Source organism: Anopheles maculipalpis, chromosome 2RL (assembly GCF_943734695.1).
Source record: "Anopheles maculipalpis chromosome 2RL, idAnoMacuDA_375_x, whole genome shotgun sequence".
In the NCBI taxonomy this organism is placed as follows: domain Eukaryota; kingdom Metazoa; phylum Arthropoda; class Insecta; order Diptera; family Culicidae; genus Anopheles; species Anopheles maculipalpis.
In genome coordinates, this window is record NC_064871.1 from 24,242,654 (window position 1) to 24,264,873 (window position 22,220).

A 22,220-nucleotide genomic window follows, 5' to 3' on the forward strand; every position below is an offset into this window, starting at 1 on the left:
ATTCTAATGTTCTGGAAAAATGTCGCGAAGTTTACATTTACCGGTCTTATTTTTTATAATAAAAATGTAAACAATTTGATACTTTTTTATCAACGCTGTCCAGACAAATTTAGTGGTCGAGTTTAGATTTAGGATAATGAGTTTGATCTTTCAACAAAAATATTACACTCATTCTTATTACCAAGGAATGTCATACGCGTGTTTCCTCCTGTGCTACACGATTTTAATGTCAAGAATGACTGGATGTTATACAGTCCTATATAAGCTTACCAGCTGCTGTATTGACACTTTCTATTCCAACACAAAATCAATGTTCAAGCTCCTAGAGTTTATGCTGTAAATCTGGTCAAACAATACATCAGCTTCTGCAAATATGGCTGAACAACTGCGGAGCATAGAAATAATGTTCTTAACTAATAATTTTAAAATAATCAACTCCAATCATTAGGTGATATCTCAAATTGTACTGTCATAATGAATTATAAATAATAAATAAATAAATAAATAAAAAATATTTATGTATATTTGTAAAATAATTATTTTTGTGCACATTAAACAGTTCACAGATAAAATGAATCTTTAAAGGAAGAAGAACAAATAAAAAATACAGTAAATTTTGACCAACTCCACTGCTTCAACACTTTGGCTGTTCCTTCGTCAACTTAGCATGTTCCTGTCAGTGTTTCTTAGCGTTTCCCATAACGCTGCGGCGTAGGACGAAACGATGAATTATGGTGATGATTCTTATCCGACCAGCGAAATGAGGGCGATACCGGAGCAAAACACCCACCCATGCACAAAAGAAGCGCAAAGGAAGTCAACTCAAGTCCTCGAGCAATTTCCACCGGCTTCTAATACAGTTCGGAACATGCTGCGGGCATACAGTTGGTGGGTGAAAATAAAACTGCGTATAAACAACCGTACAATCGGAAGCATGGTTGGAAGATGAAAACCGACTCACACACACATACAAAGACTCTTTGCTAAGAAGACATGAAAAAGGAGCGACTTCGAATGATGTTGTTTACCATCGCGTGAATATGTACTCCTTCTTTTCGGTAGAATCACTGGGCGAGGTGGTGTCGGGCCGCGTGCCCACCGGGCTAAAGATGGTCGTCACCTACAAACAAAGACGCACTCGGTTACATTTTGGGTATGTGCCTTATGCGTTTCAGCGTACCATATACGCAGCTCGACGCGAAAAGGCTGCCGGCAGGTCGGGTCAAATGAATTATGATGAGCGATTGGGGTGAGTGAGATGGTTCACCCTCTGCTCCTGATTGCGCATATATCCGCATTTGATCTTTGTTACCCAGTCGATTCAGAATGTTGTTTGGTGTGTTGGTGCCGGTGTCCTTCCACCTTTGGTTCGGCGCAGGGGTTAAGAACGGGCGTACGAGCGGTGTATCGGGCGAACCATTGAATAGAGTCTAATTATGCGGGTAGGCTATTTACGACGTTTGGGATTCTTTCATTCTGCGTCGCACGCCGAAGTGCGAGTTCCGACTGTGAGCGGCTATAATTGAGCGGCTTGTTGGCCGCACCACAACAATTGGTCTATGGGAAAGCAGGATGTGGCCGGTCTGTGTGTTTGTTTGTGGAGGCATTACTCGCACCACCATTTACCCCCACTCAGCGTTGAAACTCGGGCTCTAGAATGATTTGGCCAGCAGGAGCGGCGGCAGATAATATCAGCTCAAAATCCGACCACGGAACATTGGCCGAGCCAGCTGGTCCACCCCGGTCAAACTGGCGAGCTCTAGCGTGAGGTGACGAGAAGCATTCCGGCAATCTCTTAGTGCGCTCGATGTCGTCGTTAATTTAGTCCACACACGATGGCATCAATTGAGAGGGAAGTAACCACTTGACGCTGAGAGCGAACAGCAAAACAGCCGGTTCTGTGATTCAATGGGATGCCCGGAGATCTCTTCCTTCCAAAGTGCTCAATCGCACGCACGAAACCCTCGCGGTCGAGATCTCGCGATCGCGCAACTGATCAAAACAGATGCGACACCGGCATGTGTTTTGGGAACTTTTTGATCTTGCTAAGGACCAGAGTGTAAAGAAGAGAAGAAAGTTGTGCGGTTGGTGTATGGTGAAGCTTAGAACAAACGCACGAAGGGAAACATGGCCCTTTTTGATGGCTATCTGACATGGAACAATTTCCTTTCAGAAATTAATCCAAATAGACTTTGTTGCGCGTACTTAGAGCTACTTCTTGGAACGAATTCAAGCAAGCGTCTGGTTTAGCCTATTAAAGACTTTGTCAGTATAACCTGAAGAAAGGGATTTCGTAGAATTCTAATGATTATATCTACTCGTTTGAATTCTGTCCTAAACCACTAAAATAAACATTACGCTTGTAAACAATCTATATCACTTGCGAACAACGTCTTTAACGGTCACAATCAATACAACAATCCATCAATCAATAAAGAAATACATTTGCGGTGTCCTTCCACACTGTGGCTTTTATTCACTTAAGGAGGTTTTTTTTTCAAGAATTTTCTATTCATCAATCTCCCTGGTTCGCGGCTTTGCCATTCATCGCTAAGCCACAAAAATCCCTCCAATTTTGCTCGGTCACCCGGGGCCGGGTGGGCGGACTAAAAATCACTTTTTATCCTTGATTTTCGCTGCTCGCGCTGCGAAACGTTTTCAACGGCCACAAAATTTCATCTCCGCCGCTGATTATTTCCCGTTTGATAGCGTCGTTAGGCGGCTGAGCACCAGGCTTCGCGGCTCAACAAACGGCCACGGCTAAAAGCACGAACGCCCGCCCGGTGGCCTTCAGCACTTTTTGACCAATGACTGATCATTAAATTCACACCCACTTCACCTCCCTGATTGGCAGCTATTGAAAATGTCTCATCAGCGCAATCCCCCGTGTCGGGTTCCCCGTCGATGGTACCGAAATTGGAGGATTGGTGTATGCTATAAATTTTCGCATAAACCTTGAACTTTGGTGGTGTTTTTTCCACTTTACCCCATGCACCGGAATCGACGTCTTTCTGGTGACATGTTAAAATTTTCATAGCATACACCGAACTCCGGTTTGAGGGGCTGGTTGATTTGCGTAAGTCAGGAAATTGAAGCGAAATAAGACCGCCACTCTTTGGCCTTTTCGGAAACGGGGTTTGTTGGGTTTTTGCTCCCGTTGCTCTCCAAACACGGTGTCACCATGATGCTGTGCGAAGGAGTGCAAAATTAAATCATCCATGCTAATCAGTCAATCGTAAATGAATTGAAAGAGCTAAGCAGTAATCTTCTGTAAAACAGATTTTGTAGCTACTTTTCTCGGAAAATGTTTCATGCTTTGTTTTATATCTTTATTCTGTAGGGAAGAAACAAGAAACAATTTTCCTGCAATAAACAGCGGTTGCTGAGGGTGAATTTTATTTCAATTTTATTTTATTTGGAAGCTGTGGCATAGAATAGTTTTACGTTGAACGTTGATTTGTCCTTAAAATACCTAAGTTCCTATAAATTTATCTTTTATTTTAAACATGAACTTCTCACCAATAATTCAACATCACTTGATGAACGAGAATATACTGTCCAAACAGTTAACAACGATATCCCGTGCGAATTGTACGTCAAATATTTGCTCAATCTGGACTCCATCAGACGATACTAACGCACCATTTACGAAATGAAGTACAGTTCATCGTTTGTCCATGGCTGCAGTACAGTAGCGGAGTTCATCAACAGTAAACATAACGCCCGTCACTGGTTAGCGCATCAGGGCTTACTTAGGGGTGCATAATTAAGCGTAAACGATCCAATTCTATGGCCTGGGACTGCTGTCAACGATAACGTTGATAAGCGCCCACACACAAACACACAGTGGGCCATCCTGTAACCAGGCAGGACGACTTAACTCCATTTCCCCGATTCTCATCTTAAACAATCAGTTCCTTTCAGAATGCAACGAATGCACACATCAGCAAAGAGGTGAAGAAATTGCATCAAAAAGTCAATGAATCGTACGATACGATGTCGAGCTACTCCGCATCGCCTTTCCGTTCCGAGCGATTAAAACATGGCGCTTGTTGCGTCTTCCGTCCGATGCTGGAGAGATGCTGCGTGGTAATTATGTGCCTCAGTTGCATCTTCTCCCGGCGTGCATCGGATCATGTCATCCCGAAGCATGGAAACGGTCCGGCTGTGCTACCAGTTAATTCTATACAACTTAATCAACACAGCAAGTTTGTATGGGATGTGAATGGCAGTTGGAAAAATTCGAGTAAAAGTAAAAGTTCTTTAAGAAAGATTCAATTTGGTTTATAAAACTAAATTAAATAACTTTTTTGAAAAAACGTTTTTTTTTTGTGCTTAAGCTTAGATGTTTTTTCTTCTTTCGTACATGTTTACTATTTAAGCATTATTTGTTCAATCATCTCTACATTTCTGTTTTGTTTAATGAATGTTTTAGATAATTCCAAAAAACCTCCAAACTGGCAGCACTGCTACACTCAAAACAAACGTTCGATTCACTCACAACCATTCGGGCACTCACGCGCTCGCCTGCCATGGTGAGTACAGCATCCGCGCGCGCTGTACGATTGGTGAAGATAATTCAAAACGATTGACTTTTATGTTTGAATTTTTCCTTTTTGGAAAGCATGCACCAACCATTCGTCTCCCCTTCGCTTTAACGTTTTACGGATCCGGGCCCGTGCGAGATTTAGCTTACTGCTTCCCGGTGAGATAAGGTTGCCGCCCGTGGAAAGGAACGCTCAAAAGAACAGACAAAACACAAAAAATGCAAATTGAATGCTGCCGTAAAACAACACACGGAACGGAGCAGGGCTAGGAAATCGGTTGCGTTCGGTAGGAGCAAATGTTCGCCACGAGTTCCATCCAACAGAGCAGCAAGAAGATCCCTTCCTGTCGGTCGAGAATGCAGTGGAATGGGAAGGGCTTGAAAAATTATCAAATTACATGCATCTTTGCACCGCGTACTCACCTTTCGGGCTAGCGATCGAACGATCGAGTAGCGAAGGTATAAAAGACAATTTTGAGAAAGAGCAAAAAAAAGCCCACACACCCCTTCTCAGTCCGTGAAGAATCGCAACGGAGCCCGGCTGCTCACTGATCCTGGCCGATATCGATGCAGGAAAATCGGTGTGTGGAAATTAAAATATAACGTTTTTTTTGTGTGCTGCGCGTCGCACCACTTACGAAATGTATGGCGTTGGCCTAGAGGCAGTGAAGTAGCCGCATGTGTTGATGCTAAAACGATTGGAGAAACAAATAAAGAAAAAATAGGCTCTGGCAGGAAGCGGCACTGTTAAGAGAATGGATGCAGTTTGGAAGAAACTATCTCGTGAGATGGAACACCGTCGTTGATTGCTTTTCATCTTCTTACGGCAAGGATGCAGCAGGCTACGATCACGTTGCAGATGGAGTATCAATTAAGCTGATGTTTGGAGGGCATGGGTGGAAGAGTGATCGCGAAATGATCACCACGGAATAGTATGAATTAGAATGATGGTGATGATGCTGCTGCTGAAAGCAGGGAAATGATCTGTTTTACTTTGCGGCATTCAGAAGAAATATTACTTTAACGCTAAGGATTGATAACAAAGAAGTTTCTGTTATGTTTTTCGTATTGTGCCTAAACTTTTGCTAAAAAAATCCCAGCATTCAGGATTCCATTATACAATCTGTTTCCGATACACGAATCAGGTTGAAACAAAGCAAATTGATGATTTGTTTTCGTAAGCATAAATCATGGCCATGGCCAGTGCACCACGGCTATAGTTCGCAATGGAACGCAGAGTAACAAATCCAACCGAAGCTGTGAGAACCAGTTTTCCCGATCTGCTTCAATGCGTTGAGTACCTTCCTATCCCTAAACGCGAGCAAGTCTAACTGAGAGCTACGGGCGCTCATTTATTCCTTCTCGCTTATTCATGCCACTCGTTCGAAGTTCGTGCCCAAGAAGAGTTCCATTTTCAGCACGCCAGCCAGATTCATGGGTAAAATTCCTGTTCGAGCGCAAGTTGCATTCGAAACTTCGACCGAGAAAGACGTGCGTGCGAGTTTTCTGTTCTGTCGGGCGCCTTTATCGTAGTAAATTCGCGCCCAGGAAAACATTGTCGCGTTCGATACTGCGTGCTTGTGCGTGTGTGTGTGATTGTGTGATTGTGTGTTGGCCACAGAAGGCCCCGCCGATTGCTTCCATTGATAGCGGGCTTATCGAGTGTGATTCTAATTGAAGTGCTAACGAAGTGCCACGGTGTGAATAATTGTTACCCAAACCGCTCAATACACAAGATTACACGTGCAGGCGGCCGACAGCCCCAGCTCACATGAAGGCCCGATAATGGAAATGGTTCTGTGTGTTACCGGTGATCTAGTGGTGCGTACAGTGTCGCCGTGCGTTCCGACCGTGCTCTCAGCTTTTCCGGCGGTTTTCCGTTTCCCCGGCGTTTAGTGTGCGTGCGTGCGTGTGTGTGTGTGTACGGCTGGGTGTATGTGTTTGTGTTGTGTGGCCTAATGCAAGATGGCAACAATCGCAGCAAACGCATCGAAGCGCAATCCGGTCGGTCCGGAAGCAACGCAACAACGTGCGCCACTAGCAGCAACGGGTGAAGGGGCGGGTGGGATGGAACCGTTGGTGGTAGGAGTTAGGGTGGGCCAGTCGGGAGTACCCGCGGGAGAAGGAAACGCCAAAAAGTGCAATGCCAAAGTGAGCGGTGCGTTGGGCCGAAGGAAAGGCAGTGGCAGTGGGCTGGAGGTGGGCCGCAGTGCCAAACCGTCCGGGTCGGCCTACGCGCCCTCGGCCCACTCGCTGATCAACTACCTGTTCTATCTCATGTGCATCACGGCGCTCGGAGCTACCGTGTACTCCAATCTGCGCCAAACATACGTAGAGGATAAATTAAGTAGTCTAGTTAGTATCGAAGACCGGCTCAGCCTGCTCGAGGCACAGGTGAGCGATGTATATAGGAGGATCACGCTGCGCAAGATGGATGTTGCGGCCGCGGTTGCGACCGGTATCGTCGAGCAGGAGGAGGCCGAGAGCATGTCCGACGTAGTGCGGAAGATTTCACATCAGATCGCCGAGTTGCCGCGGATGCGACGCGACCTATCCGCGCTCAAGGTGTCGCGTAAGGATCGGCAAGCCGCAGTTCAGCAGACCGGCAACGAGTGCTTGTGTCCTGCAGGTAGGTGATTGTGGTGTCGTTTCGTGTGACCCATATCTTTCCCAGTTTCTGTTTCAATGCTGTAAGAGTAGAAGATTCTGCAATCAATCCCGATGGTGTAAATATTTAAACAGGACAAAGCAAACAATTCAATCCGGAATCGGTTTCATTCATCAGTGCAACGGCAATCTTCCTAATCTCTTTGAGCCACGACCAGGATAAAATGAATCAACTACCAAATTAGATTCATTCCAAGAAATTAAGTGCTCTGGCCGGAACAAAATGTCCATTTCGTGTTCAACCTTCTTCGCAGGAACAAAAGGAAACGCCTGGTTTGGTGTCCTCCAAACCAGGCGCCAGCAAATGAAACCAATCGCCGGCACAAATCCACGGTGAGCCCGATAACGTAGCGTGATTGTCCGACTTTTGCTGCGAAAGGGTTTAGAGCGATGGCAGGACCATACAAGAAGTTCTAAGTCACTTGCTTTGTCTGAATGTGTGAGTGTATGTCTTTATCAATAGGTAGCGAAGGAAGCGGAAGCATGGGTGTTATCCTGGTTCTTGGCTTCTATGAACTGATTTCTATCTTCCGATAACTGGTTAAAGAAACACCAAACACAATGCCCGGATAGGAGCGAAGCTATTTCAAACAAAAGACACTATGTCCTGCGCCACACGGAGCACAGCGAGACGTGTATCGGTTGTTTATTGTATCCGATGTTCGGTGATGTTATGTCCACAGATGGAGCGGACGGTATCGGACTATTAGAATTAATCACACTTATTAGTGCACCGAAACAGGATGCGGGAACAACTGACCAATCGAACTGAAACCAAACCGATTATCGTGTGTGAAGTGCCGGTTGAGGATGTGAGGGTATTGTGTGGAGGGAACGGGAAAAAGTGTCCATTTTCCGATCGGACACGGCTGTCATCGACAGTCGGCCTTGTTGGTCGTATCGTTTGCTGGCAGGGTTCTCGCATCAAATGGTAGAAGTGGTGGAAAATTGATTTTTCCTCAAACAAAGAAGCATCCTTCTCTGCTACCAACACGCCATTTGCCCGAGCAGGTTTTATCTCCGTTTGTTTCCTTCTCCCGTTCTCACCGCTTTCAATCTCCAAAGGACCATGCTTACAATCGAGTGTTACAATTCTAATAAATCAAATTATCCGGAAACGATCGAAATGGTAGTGTCGGGTGAAGAAAACACAAAAGGGCGACATTCGCCCGACAATGTGTCCGTTCCCTTTCCGGGTTCCGGATGCCAACCCTCCAGTCTCCCCCCACCCCTCCTCCCTCACACCATCAGTATCAGACAAATAAACATACATTGTCACCCACACTCACAACAACACATAAATTTCTTCCTCGGAGTTTTGGGTTGCAGGATATCCGGCGTGTAGGACGGTGGACGCAACACCAGCACCCAGACATGCTCCATAGAAACGAAATCGAAATCAGAAGCCACTCAGATGTGCTATGCGAGCTGCTGGGGCTGTTGCTTTTGTGGTGCCGGACATCCGAAGACATGCCGTTTCTGGAAGCAGGAAGAAAAATCGCAGGATTCGCGCAAAATAAGCACTCAATCTTCTAATCCAATAAAACCGACGACAGACTGGGCACGATTGTGCCGCTGTAACGTCAGCGGTTGAGAGAACCGAAAACAGCACTAGCTTACGATAGGTAGCTGCTGCCCACGGGTTGGACCGTCTGTTGTCAAAACATTAGAGGTCATAAGACGTGAATTACGTGAAGTCGAACGGAAAACATTAGCACGAACAGCTGGGGAGAAAAAAATGTGCGAACCGAAGAGAAAGGCAACGGAAGTTGTAATGAACGATTAAACGATTGGCAATTTTGTGCCACGCTCCCTGCCAGAAAGTTGCAGGAAGAAAGCCGATCAGAAGATAATTTGAGGAGAGCGTTGAAATTGGAATTGGTTCGATTCGTCGCTCGAGACAAGTGTTTCCTGTGCATGATTGATCAGCAACATTTGGCTGTGGGCCGTAGAGTTAGGGAGAACCGGTTTTAGGCAGCTGATGAATTGTGCTTAAATTTAAATTTGTTCAATCTTAATTTTGATGAAGAAATTGTTTTGATGAAAAATACTTCGAATAAACTACCTAATGGCTGGAAATTGGTCTAATAAATCATTGAAATGGCTTGATTTCTTTTATACATTTGCATGGTTAATGTTTAAAAAGATCAGAAAATGATAAACATTTCTTAATTTATGGAATCTTTATCATAGTTGGAAACATTTCGTAGGATTTCCTCATCAGACGATTGTACTTCTTCATTTTATTTAAAGTTCTGATATTTATTCACGGCGTATGATATCCAATCCCCGACTCGTGATATAGAAACGACGTTAGACAGATTCGTTTCAATAGATCGTGACGCAAAATAATAGAAGCGATAAAAATTGATATCTCTTTCATACATGCATACTGGCATGGAAGAGATGGTTGGTTTCTTGAAATGTTTTGATCAATAATCGAAAAGCTTGGACCATTTTGGATTTCAGATAATGTTTGGAACCTTAATTTAACAGACCTAAGGCCCTTCCATGGTTTTGCTGACTGAGCTGCCTTATTAAATTTTACCACACCAACATAAGCACCGATCATTTTTATACTGTTGACATATCTCAAACGATCGCTTGTAAGTAACAATTTAAATTAAAAGCCGTCCCGAGGCACTAGCAAAGATTAGATCACCAATTTTGACATCGACAACTTTATCGATTCATTCCGTGTGCACCGTAGAAAGGAGAAAAAAACAACAACACCATACCGGAGAATCGGTGGTGGCCAAGCTTACTTAGTACCGTGCGTGTTCGGGGCGGGTCCAGATAAATCACAAGCAATTAATCAACGATAGCAGAACGCGCGCGCCTTCACTGCCACCACAACGAACTTTATCTAAACACCAGCATCACGTGCGGTTCGCGAGCCTTTTTGCGCGACGATGATGCGTGTTTGCGCTTAGATTTCTGCACCGAAGGGCCAGATAATTTCCCAGTTTCGTTTTATTTTTTGTTTGTTATTTTTCCCTGTGCTTCTGTGCGCTTTCTAACGGCCCTGTCGATAGAAAGCGCAAACCTGGTACGTGCAGTTGGAGTTCCTTTGCTTCGTTCGCCAAAAGCGTCAAAACCCGAACGTCAGGTCGTACCGGAAGTGATGGGGTCCTTTGGGGATTGTGCATAGGTGTTGGTGATTGAGTTTGTTTTACTACTTTTTTTTTTGCTGTTGTGCTGTTGTTGTGATATTTGTGTGCGCTCGCTCTGTATTACTCACCTTCGTAATTCATCTCAGGAGTCGCCATCCTTCTGGGCAAAGTTCCGCTTTTTTGGGCAACCGGCAACCGGTGAACGTAAAGTTGTTTTTTTTCCTCTCTTTTTCTCCCAATGGTGCACACCTGATTGTTAACTTTTACGGCTCTTTTTGTCGGCCGTTTTGTGACGGGGTTTTCATCGACACTATTCGGGTTTGTTGGAAACGGTACGGAATGGATATACGGCGCCGACGACTACGACACACTTCCGATCGAACCGCGCAGTCCATGTCCGGGCATGTACCAAAAGGGTAGCACTTCCGCTTCCGAACCCATGGCTTGTGGCACAAAACCGATGTGAGGTTTTTTTTTCGCTGTGAGTTGAGTAAACCGTTCGTCCGTTTATGGCACCCAATGACGCGTTAGCCCCCGGGAGATCGAACCACAGGGCCATGAATCGACAAACCGTTACCGAAATGATTGGAAGCATTCGAAGGTTTTTTGGGTGAGGACTCTATCGTGTCCAGACAGTCAGAGGAAAACAAAAAAAAATCAAACCGGTACCCCGGTACCGACCGGCAACCTTTTTTTCTGTTGACCAGTAGATTGGTTTCGATGGTAACAAAAGTGTCTCCTAAACTACTCTGTGCGCTCGAAGATATGAAGAGTGATAAGATGGACACACACCACAACAAGAAAAACCCAAAAACAAATACACTTTCGGAGATGAAAGTTCACAAACTGTGTATAAGAGTTGTAACATCAGCAAGGGTGCTGTCCCTCAGATTTGGTTATCTGTTCGTGTCCAAGCGTGGTATTATTACTGCACACAGATAACATCGTTAAGTGTAAGGTGTGCAAACAGGCAATCATATCATCGACGCCAGTTTATTATTATCGTTTTAATTATTCAGCCCAGCCACAATTAGCCCGAATATTTGCATCGTTTGTGTATGATTCACATTTGTTGAATAATAACTTCCTGCTGTATGTTTTACACAGAATCCTTTTTTTTGTTATACACCCAATCATTGCTTAATTCACTACATTGGATCAAAATTACATTGAGCTTAAATTGTACCAAATAATGAACTTTAGATAATTTAAAGTAATACTTCCACTACTCATAGCTCGTGATTCTTCTGTGGATGTTCCTTTGCGGATGGTATTTTTGCATGCTAAAGCACTCGCCCACTAACTAACTTAGGCAGTAACTTTGTCGCTAAACCACATTTAATATGAATTACGTACAGCACCGCGAATAAATTCTTCCACCGAAAATGCTCAGTCAACAGTACCATACACCATTCGGTACATTTGCAGTGCAAATCGCATATATACCTAACATCATACTGCGTGTACACCCTCATCGTATGGTTAAAAAGGTACCGGTCGGAAGCTACGCGAATGTACGGCAAATGATCCATGGGTGGTGCCTGGCTCCCTGCATGCGCTGTTTGTTTTTGTGCACCTTTTTTTTTTTACATATTTCGAACGGATTTGCTGTTTTACATGCGGCGCTGTTTTGCGCTGGAGTTGTTTTCCGAGAATTCGGCAAGCGAAAGCGAATTTGCCGTTTGTTTTTATTAGCTTCTATTTTAGTATCCGTCCCAGAGCAGGGCGCGCGCCGAGCTGGGGCAGCTAAGCCGAAGTGAACAATTCAATTTGCGTACCGAGCCGTAGGGTAGTGCTGATGCGGTTTGCTGACGGTTGTCCAAAACCCAGTGCACGGAGCAGGCCATCAAGCCTCAATGATGTAAACGATCACCGGCTAAAAAGTGGTAGGCCTAGTGCGAGGAGTGGCGTCCCGAAATGCAAATCGGTAAAGGAAGTCGACGTTGGGAGTTTATTAGGTGAGGGCCAGTGAAAAACGCATACTTTATGAACGACTGTCAAACCCGGGTTATCGTGGTGCATGTGGAAGGATTTCCGGTGGCCTTATAATTGAAGCTATGGTGTGGAAGTCAACTAACAGTCATGAACAACGAGTTCGATGAGCTTGGTGGAAAAGGATTTTGGAGTAGCTTTGTTTGTTGGAATTCTTTTTTACTTCTTTGAATGTCCTGCACAGAACAGCTCATCTATCCTGGTTTTGTAAAGTTTGAAGCAAACAGAAAAAAAATACATTGCCATGGGTCCCTTAAGGCTCTTTAGAGGATTGAGTGGAAAAACTTGGCAAACGACAAACGGAACGAGTGAGAAGAGCACGAAAATGGGACACGAAAAGAAATGACAAGCTAACCCAGCGGGTGTACATGGCTAGGAAAAACAAAAGCCCACCAACAGTGTCACCGCGAGCTTCCAAACTCAACCACTCGTTTCTTCGAATGCGAAAGAAAAACCACGATTACATCTTCAGGCCAGGAAAATTCCCCAAGCCAATTCACGGTGCATTGAACTGGGGAGGAGTTTTTTTTATTTCGCTCCTCTATCTCTGCTGCTCATTCTGCCACACAGCAGCAGGACATCAGCGAATGGAGCTGAGCGTACTTATTCATTGGATTGAGCTTGAGATGCTGCTTTCGGTGTTTGACACCACTTGAATTTAGTATCTCCACTTCCCAGACACAACCCATAGCAATTTCGATGTTAAAAATGTCAAAAACACTTTTAACGGTAGTGTTACACTTGTTCTGGTCCCCTTTTTTTTATGGGGACGATGAGATGAGGTACAAAAGGCACGAAGGAAACGATTAAAGGATTTATTTTGAAAACATAAACCACGGCTGTCTGCTCAACAGATCCTTCTCGATTGGCCGTTAACAAAATTGTTTCCCCTTTTCGACTGGTTCCCCGTTTCGATGCACCTACATATTCACTTTAGCTTTGCGACTCGACGAGATGATCCGCATCTGTGCTCCTCCTCCGCACACCACACACCCACTGACCTTCTGGTGGTGCTGGGCGGCGTGCAGCAGCGACTCGATCCCGGAGAATAATTTATGACGGTTTAATGAGTGTCATAACGTATTTTATCGCCTCGAAGTGTATTTCTCGATGCACGATGAAGCTATTTATACAAGCATCAGATCCGCAGCACACAAGGCGTTGCACAGGAGTGACAACTACATCTTCTCTGTCACGCGTATTCGTGTCCGATTCAGAGCGGCAACTCGGAACACTCCCAAACTGGAAGTTGCAGTCGCATGTGTTATTAGCCGTAATTAAACGTTTATTTTATTTTCGTACACTGCTTCTCAGGGTGCATAGCGCTATTGCTGTTGGAGCGAGATGTGGTTGCGTGATTCAGGTTCCTGCTAAAGGCTCCAGAGTTTGGCTATCTTTCGTGCATGACGCGCAAAAGAAATCCTGCTGATTACGGCACAAAAATTGTGACGTCCCGAGTCAGCAAATGTGAGTTAAATGGGAGCCATTTTGTTGGGCGAACTCATCTACTGATGATGATGAGTTTGGTCTCGTTGCGCGTTTGTTTCTTTCGTGCTGGTTGTCGCAACGAACGTTTCCATCGGGTCCTTCCATCTGCCAAAGCGACAACTCGCACGTCTTCCCGGTGGAACCAGTTTTAACTTCCACAGCTACAAAACCTGGTAAGACAGGGTAATCAAGAATGGGGAAACCAAGGTGACAGGGGTGAAGAAAATTGCTTCCCGTGTGTATACTCGGTGTCAAAACAAATCTGAGTGTCGGTGCGAAGAATTAAGAAATCACACATCAGCGTACCGTCGGTCTTCGTCGGCCAGGCTGGAACGAACGCTATGAGTTTGGATGCTCTGGCCACGTTCTGGAGGCCACACAGTGGGATGGCAAAAGGGTGGCGGTGTTGATGAAGGTGATGATGATGATGTTGTTGTGCGCCGGTGCTGACGAAGGAAGAACTTGATGGAAGTCCGCACACGTCCACATCGTACGCGTTAATGTAATCGCTGTCGGAAAGTGTTGTTTTGACGTGAGGTGGATTTGACCCTCAGATTGGGTTCGGCACGGCCGTGTCGTCCTTACGCTTTGTGTGCCCGTGTGTGCACGATCGTGCACCATTTCTACCGCAAGTGCTACAATGAAACGTCAAGCTTCGCGTACGGATTTCGGTGCGCTGACAGCAACATTTTCACCCACGATGACTATTGCCCCAGGGCCAGGTGTGGGATGTTGCTTTCGTGACAAATTCTGCACTCGCACAGTGCAAACGGAGCGGCAGTAGCGCAATTTGCGCAATTTATGCCTAAATCCTAGACATTATTAGTCGATACTTACTTAAAGAGTATTCGCGTAACAGATGACCAGTCGGCTCAGGTATAACAACGAATGACATCAGTGGACTCCATTTCAAATACATTTGGGTGCGATGCAGGTTGGTTGGTTAATGATTATTTATCACTGGATTACTTGGTAACTGCTAATGATAATTTAAGCTTGAAACTTCAAATACTTGAATTGGAGGAGTATATAAAATACGTTGTATTTCATGAGGCGAGAGATTGAAAATGACATTGTGACGCGTGAGTACAGTGATAAAGTTTTAAAATTTAGTACTACAGCCGCATCAGGCCCAATAAAGAATCCAACTCAATTGATAGGGCTCTTAAGGCAAAACAACTAACAATTCTCAAGAAGGGATGATCATGGAAAATACTCAAACAATTGCAAGATATCAGCTGCTAAGAATGAAGTCTTTAAATAATAGTCCAAACAAAGAATTACTATAGATGTATTCTTGTTATTTTTGAAGATTTGCAAAGGATACTGAATAGCTTTTTATTCGTATTTCATTTGCCTATTTCTTTTCACCTTAATGTACTCAAGCAAGAAACATTGCACATTCCAACTGTTACAGATTACTTAAAACAGGTTACACAATACAAAATGTGGACTATAATTCACACTAAACTGCGTTATAATGACACATAACTGTCAGATAATGATCTAGAGTTGATGTTTATCTACGAACAACCCAGTGAATGATCTGCACACCACAGTACAAATATTTCCATCGTGATCGCAATACCAAAAATAAATAATCCTTCAAATAGGAGCTGATATCTTTTTCCCTGGGCAGATCAACCGGGCAGAAGTACATCCCTATTTTATTTTTGTTTTTACGGTCTCTTTTCCCAATGACGGCAAGATAGCACCATTCTCCTCACCATGGCAGTGACTCAAATTGTGAAACCGTAAAGCGTTATCGATTTCTCGCTCATCATTTATCATCACTCAAACATATCCCACAAAAGGTTGTTGTGGCATCATCTTGGGTTATCATCTTGTACGCCTTTTTTTTATCGTGCATGCTCTTGAGCTTAGAAGAAACAACCTCCTCCACGATACGATAAGCAAACCGAGAGCGAATGGACCTTTAACCCAGCCGCGTCCTTTCGAAGCGGTAAAACGTGGGCCGAAGTTTCCACTCGGTGGTAAGATAAACAGCTCGTGGTACACGGCAAAGGATCTGGGATCTAACGGCTGGTGGGTGGCTAACATTTTCCCGGCGAATTCGTTTGACCAACCGTAGTTTTGAAGACTAGCTGTGAGTTTGTGTGTGTGTGTCACACTATTTACTTATGTGTGCCGTGTGTCGCAGCGATTTGATCTGACGACGGTTTTCCGAAAAGAATCGCAGAAGGATTATTTTTTTTTACTTTCCTTCAGCTTTCCACGGTAGAGCAAAATGGAACCGCAAAGTGGCACCGAACCAACATGTCACGGCTGAGGGCTACTTGTCCGAGGGATAAAATAAACATTGCCTTGGTGCGGCCACACAGAAAAACATGCACCAACACACACACACACACACACACACACACACACACACACACACACACACACACACACACACACACACACACACACACACACACACACACACACACACACACACACACACACACACACACACACACACACACACACACACTCAAACTACAGCGAAACAGCACGAACAAAACGGCTTTTGAATATTTCTTCTCCCAGTGCGAAAAGAAATGAAAGCTGCGCTGCGTCAGATGCCACCGAAAAACCCTCTCAAATATGACAGACTTCATTTTCATCGGATTCTGAGTGGTTTACACACAGGCCAATCGGGGGAGGGAATGGAGCTACGGGACGGGTGACACAGTACGATGGAAGTAATATGTTTATTCAGTTACGGCATTCGTGTGCTTTTTTTTCTCTCATCCTTTTGGCCTTTCATTTTTGGAGAACGATGTCATATGACACAAACCGAAAAGGGGTTCCTTAACACAAAGCGACCTCCGGCCACCCTTGAAATGTCACAAAGGTTGTGTGGTATCGTTCCTTGGTCTTCCGAAAATTCCCGGTGTGCCCGGTGTCTTCGAACAAAAAGCGATCTCTTCTACCGGCCCGGTGTGACATCTTCGGATGCTGCAGAGCTTCACCCCACCACCGAGATGGTTTGAGCCGAAGTGGAAAAGTAAGAACTCCGGAATGGAAACAGTCACGCAACCCGGGCCAGCCTGAAAGCGGCACGTTTATTTGACATAAATTTATCTATAAACATGAGGAATGTAAATAGCAGGGCAACGGGCTTTGGTCAGGAGCCCACCTTGGGCCGGTGGGGATGGTACAAGCAACCAAAGGCAGGTGAAGTTTGCCCGGGCTATGCTACCGAGCATAACAAAAGTACCACCTCAGGGCCACCGACACTCCACACGTACTGCAAGCACACTTACTCATTTCTCGGTGAATTCTCGTCCATGCGCTACTGCCCTTGCTTTGCGATCACTTTTTCTTCGTCGTTTTTTCGTCCGATAGTCTAAACGCTTCCTGTGTGGTCTCGACGCCGAATGCAACCCGCTGCAAGTGCATGTGCATGTGTACGTATCCATATCATGATCATGAAGCTACTTGCAAGTACGTTCGCTTATGCTCCGCTTTGAAAAAAAAAAAAACTCCGTAACGGCACATTAGGAAAAGTCATAGAACAAAGCATAAGCCAGTGTTAGAGAGTTCATATTCTTCTGCCACATTACTGGCAATTTGTTACGGATCCGTGCGTGCCCTGGTGGTTGGCACGGTTGGACGAACGTGAAGCGGGTGGGTGAAGGGCGGGAAACAACAGGACGCCTTCGGCAAAATCGAGCCAACAGCAAACCATTCGACGAGTGGGCCGCCTAGTCTAACTCCCGCGCACTCTGTTCGGCTTTCGGGTGGAAACAGGGAAAAATTTAATAAATGGAGCATCTGCACCGAAACAGACAGGTTTGGCCCCGAAGGATAGTACCGTCGACGGTGTGGCAGTGTGGCCATGGAGCGTGCACATCGCGTGGCATCTCGCTATGGTTGCAAACATTATGGTACGGGTGGGCGAAGTGAGCAGCGCGTAGCGAAAAGAAGCAAAAGCAAGAAGAAAGGATGAATACAAATGATTGTACTTTGTACCTCCGTGGTCCATGTGTGGGAGAGGATCAGGCTATTTTTTAAGGGTTTGCATTCTTTTAGAAATGCTACAGTGATCGAAATTACTATAAGTTGATATTAGGTAGAAATTTTAAAATATTTGCAATCATTTACAGCTGCAATAATCAATTTGTTGATGCCAAACCACTGTTAGTCATTGAATTGCCATTTATTTTCCATTTATTCCAAAGGAAATACAATAATGCTTTCTAAGACATGAACTTGTGGAATTTAATATTTTTCCTCTCTAAATGTCTCTAGATGTGATTGTAAGAAAAAAAATCAGTTCAGGGGCCAATCTTTTGTGTTGGTGAATAAAAAAAAATCGGATTCTGCGTTAAGCATTTTCCCAGTGGAGGGCGTGAAATTTATCAATTACTATCTGCGCAAGCTGACTTAATACTCTTTAATAATGCAATGAATGCAAAAGAAGCTTAGTACAACTAATGAGAAGCATCGCTTAAATTAAATCTTAAAAGAAGAAGGTCCTTTTGCAGTTACCGCAGAATCAGTGGATAAAACATTTCCTTGCACTTTGAGTAATTTCGCTCACTGTAGATACCTTTTTCCTCTTCCTTCCAGTTGGACACGAGCCACATTCATGAGGCGCGAGTTAGGCAAAAACATGCTGCTTTTGACGGATGAAAGTTATGTTTCGATTAAACAGATATTTTCATCAAATTACGCTGTTGCATCGCTGTTGATGGCATTACCTTGGTCAAGTTTACTGACTAACTCAATGGGCAGGAGCCTCAGCTAATTTTATGTTATGCCTCAAGCAATTTTAAATCGAAAAAAAAATACATTTTACGACCATTTCTCTGGCGAAGGATGTCTAGAATGAATGTATCCCATTCCACAATGAAAAGCTTTCCAACACAAGAAAAAGAAGGTTCAATCTATGGTTCCCTGGAGTGTCATAAAATGTTGTTTCGCTTGTCGCAAATTAAACCAAACCGAGAAGTAATTTTCCATTTGTAGTGAAAGATTATGCAGCCCGTTGCTTGTACTGTACTTTCATCTTCGAAGCCGGTAGCTAATCGACCTTTCGGTTGTCCATTTATTAGCCCGCTCAGATTCGCTCGCTCGTCGGTGACTAATCGGTGCGCAATGTTTGATGTTTCGTTTCGGCAAATGCAATACGGCTGGATATTGCCCGGCTTTTTCTTTCGAAAGCACAATCCCAGCAATTCTTCTCGGTTAATGCTTTTCCGAGATGCTAGGATATCATCTTATCGTACATTTCCCTTCTTCATGTGCTCGCCGTTTGAAAGTGCTGGCTCCAAAAACGACTGAAATGAAGTGGAATTGAAATGCAAAGCCATTCTCTCGTACCCGTTGACATCGAGCTACGGACAACAGCAGCAGTTGGGGGTGGTTTTGTGTTTGGGACTGACTTTTGGAGCGGACCACTGTTTCGTTCTTGCTACTGTCCCCCCGAAATTGGTGCCGGCTCGACATTGTTGCTCTCGTTGCGCCCTTCGTCACGATAATGGAATTTCAATTTCCTAGCAAAATGAGCTCCCCCAGAAATAGGAATGTCTGGCGTCCGTTTGATCCTATGGCAACCTGTTTTCATTATTGATATAACAGAAAAAGAAATGCTGGCCAAACGGCTCTGTTGGTGTTTATCCGGTGCAGCCAATCTAACCACCGGCAAGGGGCGGGAGAGCTGAGTAACGAACCAAGGTAGGTCATTGATGGAATTTTCTTCTCGATGAACACACGAGAAAGCTGTCCTTCTTGCTACAATATTAAAGAAAGTAAAAAAAAAAACAACTTCAAAGCTGTCGAAGCGTGCCCCGAATGCTTCGAAAGATCGCTGCCACTAGTGAACAAAGGAAAGCCTGTCGAATGTTTTATCTGGTCTGCGACTAGATATGGAGCTGCCGACACCATCACTTGTGCTCCTGTTACACCCAGAGCAGCTCAAAGTAGCTTATCTATCATAATCCGAACCATTGCCGGGCACTTTGCCCGAGCGATGGCACGGTCGCCTGGGCGCCGCAGACATTCAGCCAGCTGTCGATTATTTTCTCATTTGCATTAATTTCTTCAATATGCGCGCCAAGCGATCGGGAGCCGGGTTGAGGACGGCTCAAGGATTCTGAGTGAGCAGGGAAACCCGGTGACCGAACCATCGTTTGCAGAGCAACCGATTGACATTCTAAGCCGCTTTCGGAAGAGTGTCACTGCATTAGTGCTTTTTGGACGTTCAATATGGAAATGAAAACTGTTCACCACGAGTCTTCACAGCATCGAGTGTCGAACTGTGTGGCTAGAAGAAAAGCAGCTTTTCCAATGCCTCCCTCCGCGGTACACAGACCGAACTTGAGCTCTTTGCGGCTTCAAAGTTTCCAACTTTGGTCAGCTTCCACTTTCAATCGTGACAAATCATGGCACTCGACAAGAGACTTTGACGCTGGCCACGGAGATGGCAGCATGAGGCAACTAGCGTTCTTAAGCGAAACATTGACTTTGGCGGATTGTTTTTCCATCCCCATCACGCGCGATGACGATTCTTTGCAAAGTGTCATCTTGGCAACAGCTGTCGGCGATGGCAAGGGTGGGCAGGACCAATCGCACAAAGACACATAAAGAATATGTCCTTTGAACGTCCTGCTCAGAGCCGTGCCCGGGATTGCAGGCACTGTTGCAAATGTCAAGTGTGTGATCCGAAGGCGACAAAACGGGGTCAAACGGGATGGTCAGAGTGCGGTAACAACAAACGAGGCAATATTTTTCTGCCACCGTTCGAGGTCGGGTGAGCTAAATCTTTGTTCGAGACTTTGTCGTTCGTTCGAGAAAAGATAGGAAAAAGTTTGACAAACTCCTCTGGGGTTCGAGAATCTCCGGGAGGCGAAAAGGGGGAAGAGGGGGAGGGAAGGAAGACAAAGTTTGCTTTGCTGGCCAGTTGTTGTAGTTGGCAAGTTGTGCCAGGGGCCAGCTGGCCATTCGTTTGAAGTTATTGCATCTGGTGCGTTGGCTGCAAATGGATGGCCAAGGGTGCAAACAGTCGATGACCGTGTCGTGGAAAGTTTGCACTGCTTGGTGCAAAACGTACTCAAATGTCTCATAGTACACGATGCATTTTGGGAACTACCGCCGCAACACTGATAACCGTGTCACTAATTGAGCAATTCATAACGCACCCGATTTCTCTCCCCTCAAACGGAGCATTCAATCCTCTAATGAGGGTGTTAAACTTCCGACCGACAATGTCCTTGTTTGGTCGAGTTTTCTTCACCGCTATGCAATGATAGCCACAAAGCCTAACCAACCGCATCTTGTCAACGGTGGTCGGCACACCAAGGAACTGATGTTCGAAAACGATTCGATCGATGGGAGCTCCTTAAAATCGAAACTTTTCCGCCCTTTTCCCGATGTATTTTTCGTAGCGATAAAAAAAATTACTTTCGTGTTCGGGAAACTCTCTGAACTTCCTATTTGCATGACCTTCGTGTAGGTGGGACTGGGGCCGGAATCAGTTTGGAATAAGTTAAGAACGAGGGCGGTCAAACAAAAAAGACGTTGAGGGAAGACTTTAAAAGAAATTAATGAACCACCAACCGGGTTTGCCAATCGGTCGAAGGACAACCGTCGTACAGAACATCATCGGTTCCCGGTTGGGTTCGGTAAACTGTTCGCTAGCAAAAATAATCAACTGAAAAAGGGAAGCAATCGAGAGGAACGGCTAGCCCACGCAAGAAACGATACACAGAATGACGTAATGACCTCGGTCACTTTCTTCCACAAAACGCGCACCGCGGAGAGAGCTCATTTTCGTGCAGGAAAAATGTACACTGCTTCTTGTTTCGGTGAAGCCATTTGATCTTAATGCGTTTAAAATATTTTAAGAATTATCGTGGATTAGGATATGGCCAGCAGTTTTAGCAATGAAACAGAAATAGTTTAGACAAACCCCAGTTATTCAACTAACGTTTTACTGACATTCTGATTAACATTGAGGAGCGAGAATTGTAAAGCAGAAATAAAAAGCAAAACTTTAAACAAACAATAAAAAAAGTATATCAAATATAAGATTAACAAAGTTACCAATAACATCGCAAAATCTAACAATTTGTCTCAAAATTTAACTGTCTCCATAGAAGAAGGGCGCAGTGTTAAACGCTCTGACCAGATATCGACGTTCTTGAAAAACACACACCAGACGCACAGCCACAGCCACAGGAAGCTGTTGTGTTTTCTTTATTTTCTCCAACGAGCCGTAAAGCGGTGGGGTGTACCGACCCCACCATCACCTTCCCAAGCGGTCGTTCAAACGGTCCCAACTGTGGAATCCCTCACCAAGGTTCTGCCGGATGGTACAATTACATGACCCTAAGCGCAAAATGAAATGCACGTCCCCGACGACAGGCTGCAATCGGTTGCAATCGGGATTGGGTAGAATTCGTTGA

At 44.8% G+C, this 22,220-nt stretch overlaps 3 protein-coding genes across 3 annotated transcripts in view; 2 read left to right on the forward strand and 1 right to left on the reverse strand.

The window, feature by feature from the left end:
• Positions 1-7,162, reverse strand: part of LOC126559236 (uncharacterized protein C14orf119) — a 261,691-nt gene extending 254,529 nt beyond the window's left edge. Inside the window, exon 1 of the mRNA XM_050215365.1 lies at positions 7,157-7,162. The gene's annotated coding sequence lies outside the window, so the exon portion shown is untranslated. The remainder of the gene's footprint in view (positions 1-7,156) is intronic.
• The window catches only part of LOC126559023 (glutathione S-transferase 1), a 435,657-nt gene that overhangs the window by 42,387 nt on the left and 371,050 nt on the right, over positions 1-22,220 (forward strand). The window lies entirely within an intron of this gene.
• Positions 6,500-22,220, forward strand: part of LOC126559736 (collagen alpha chain CG42342) — an 83,383-nt gene continuing 67,662 nt past the window's right edge. The window contains exon 1 of the mRNA XM_050215908.1: positions 6,500-7,175. Within this exon, the coding sequence (XP_050071865.1) occupies positions 6,512-7,175 (664 nt within the window). The 5' untranslated portion in view covers positions 6,500-6,511. The remainder of the gene's footprint in view (positions 7,176-22,220) is intronic.